This window comes from Lucilia cuprina, chromosome 2 (assembly GCF_022045245.1).
Source record: "Lucilia cuprina isolate Lc7/37 chromosome 2, ASM2204524v1, whole genome shotgun sequence".
Classification (NCBI taxonomy): Eukaryota; Metazoa; Arthropoda; class Insecta; order Diptera; family Calliphoridae; genus Lucilia; species Lucilia cuprina.
Window position 1 is genome coordinate 64,730,822 of NC_060950.1, and position 2,134 is coordinate 64,732,955.

General features: G+C 26.7%; 1 protein-coding gene across 1 annotated transcript in view; it reads left to right on the forward strand.

Annotated features, from left to right (window-relative positions):
- The window catches only part of LOC124421156 (myosin-VIIa-like), a 4,444-nt gene that overhangs the window by 729 nt on the left and 1,581 nt on the right, over window positions 1-2,134 (forward strand). The window contains exon 2 of the mRNA XM_046955985.1: window positions 237-283. Coding sequence (XP_046811941.1) covers window positions 237-283 — 47 coding nt within the window. The remainder of the gene's footprint in view (window positions 1-236; window positions 284-2,134) is intronic.

Sequence of the window (2,134 nt, forward strand, 5' to 3'; positions counted from 1 at the left end):
TTATTCTTTTATTTCCACATCATAAAGTTTTCTTAAAGAAAAACATCATAAGGTTTTCTTTAATAACACTAAACACTTTCATGATAGAAATACATATGTATGTTGATAAGTATATATGTATGTATGACTATCATTAACAATGTTGTGTAATATACTTTTCTTTACAAACATATTTTATTTATTTATTTAATGTTTTTTTCTGTTTTTTTTTATTTGTTTTTGCTTACATACCACAGGAAATACAACATGTAATATAAGTAACTTTGTATTAACTACTGTTTATGTATGTATATGTTTTTAAATACATAAGTGTGTATATAAACAAAACCTAACAAACCGCAACATGATTTTTTATGTTGTTTCTTTATATATATTTGTATTTAAGTAAATTTAATTCAACACCTCTTTGTAGTTTTTCTCTTCATTATGTTGTTTTCAAAAGTTATTTAACTTCATTTCATAAATGTCATTTTGACATTTATAGGTTTTGTTGTTTTGGTTAACCCAAAACCCAGAACTAGAATTTCCAATTTTTGAGTGTCAACTTCCAATCTAGTTGTTCTTTAAACATTGACATTTTACCAACAACAATAAGCCGTTAATGTTGTATTACCAAATTATATAATAAACCAAAAAAATATTTCATTTCAAATATATTTAACTACTTTAACTAACAAAACTCAAAAAAAAATTATTTGTTAAAAACTAAACACAAAAATTTTAAACACTGACCCAAATCTTTTTTCAAGTGTAACGCACCAGTCAGACAATAACCAATTTTTTTTTTTTTTTTTGCTATATTCAAGTTTAAAAACAAAAATTTTGTTTTAATTACAATGCATTTAATATGTTGCTATGATTAATAATTAGTTGGAAAAACTAAAATATTGGAATTTTTTCTTACACGTTAGCAACAAAATTGTTTTAACATTACATGTGGTAAAATTTGCTAATTAATTGTTAATGTGAACAAGGAAATTTATAAATTTTGTTGATTTATCTATTTTCAAAATAAATTAATAAAAAAAATAATACTTTGTATGATTCGAACATAAATTACTTGGTGTAAACAATAGTTAACAAAATGTAAATAATAAATCAATCATATTTACAAATAGTTTATAGAGAGAACTATTGTCGAACAGCGTAATTTTTATAGTAAACTAAAGTTTACATTGTAAAGACTAAAGTTTAGTTAATGCAAAATAAAGCTTACTTGAAGTAAATATTGTGTAGCCTAAAGTTTAAAGCTTAATTGAAGTAAACTAATGATAACTTGATGTATCAGACTACAGACAAGACATTAGTGTAGACCATCAAATAGACTAAAGTCCAAACTATAGACTAGACTATAGTCCAGACCATAGACCAGACTATAGTTCACACTATCGATTAAACAACAGTCCAGACTAGAATATAGTCCAGATATAGAACATAGACTAGACTATAGTCCAGACTAAAGACTAGAGTACATTCCAGAATATAAACTAGACTATAGTCCAGACTATAGACTACACTATAGTCCAGAATATAGACTAGACAATAGTCCAGACTATAAACTAGATCATAGTCCAGAATATAAACTAGACTATATTTCAGAATATAGACTAGACTATAAACTAGACTATAGTCCAGACTATATACTATAGTCCAGAATATACAGTAGACTATAGTCCAGAATATAGACTAGACAATAGTAAACTATGGACTATGGTCTAGACTGTAAACTAGACAATAGTCCAGACTATAAACTAGACTATTGTCCAGAGTATAGACTAGACTATAGTCCAGCATATTGACTAGACTATAGGCCAGACTATACCTTAGACTTTAGTCCAAACTATAGCTTAGACTGTAGTCCAAACTATAGCTAGACTATAATCCGTCTATAGTTTAGACTATTATATTATTAGACTATAGTTCAGACTACAGACTATAATAAAGTTTAGATTACAGACTAGACTATAGTCCAGACTGGACTAAAATTCAGATTGCAGACTAGACTATAGACTAGACTACAAACTAAACTATAGACTTGACTATAGACTAGACTATAGACTAGACTATAGATTAGACTATAGACTAGACTATAGACTAGACTATAGACTAGACTATAGACTAGACTATAGACTAG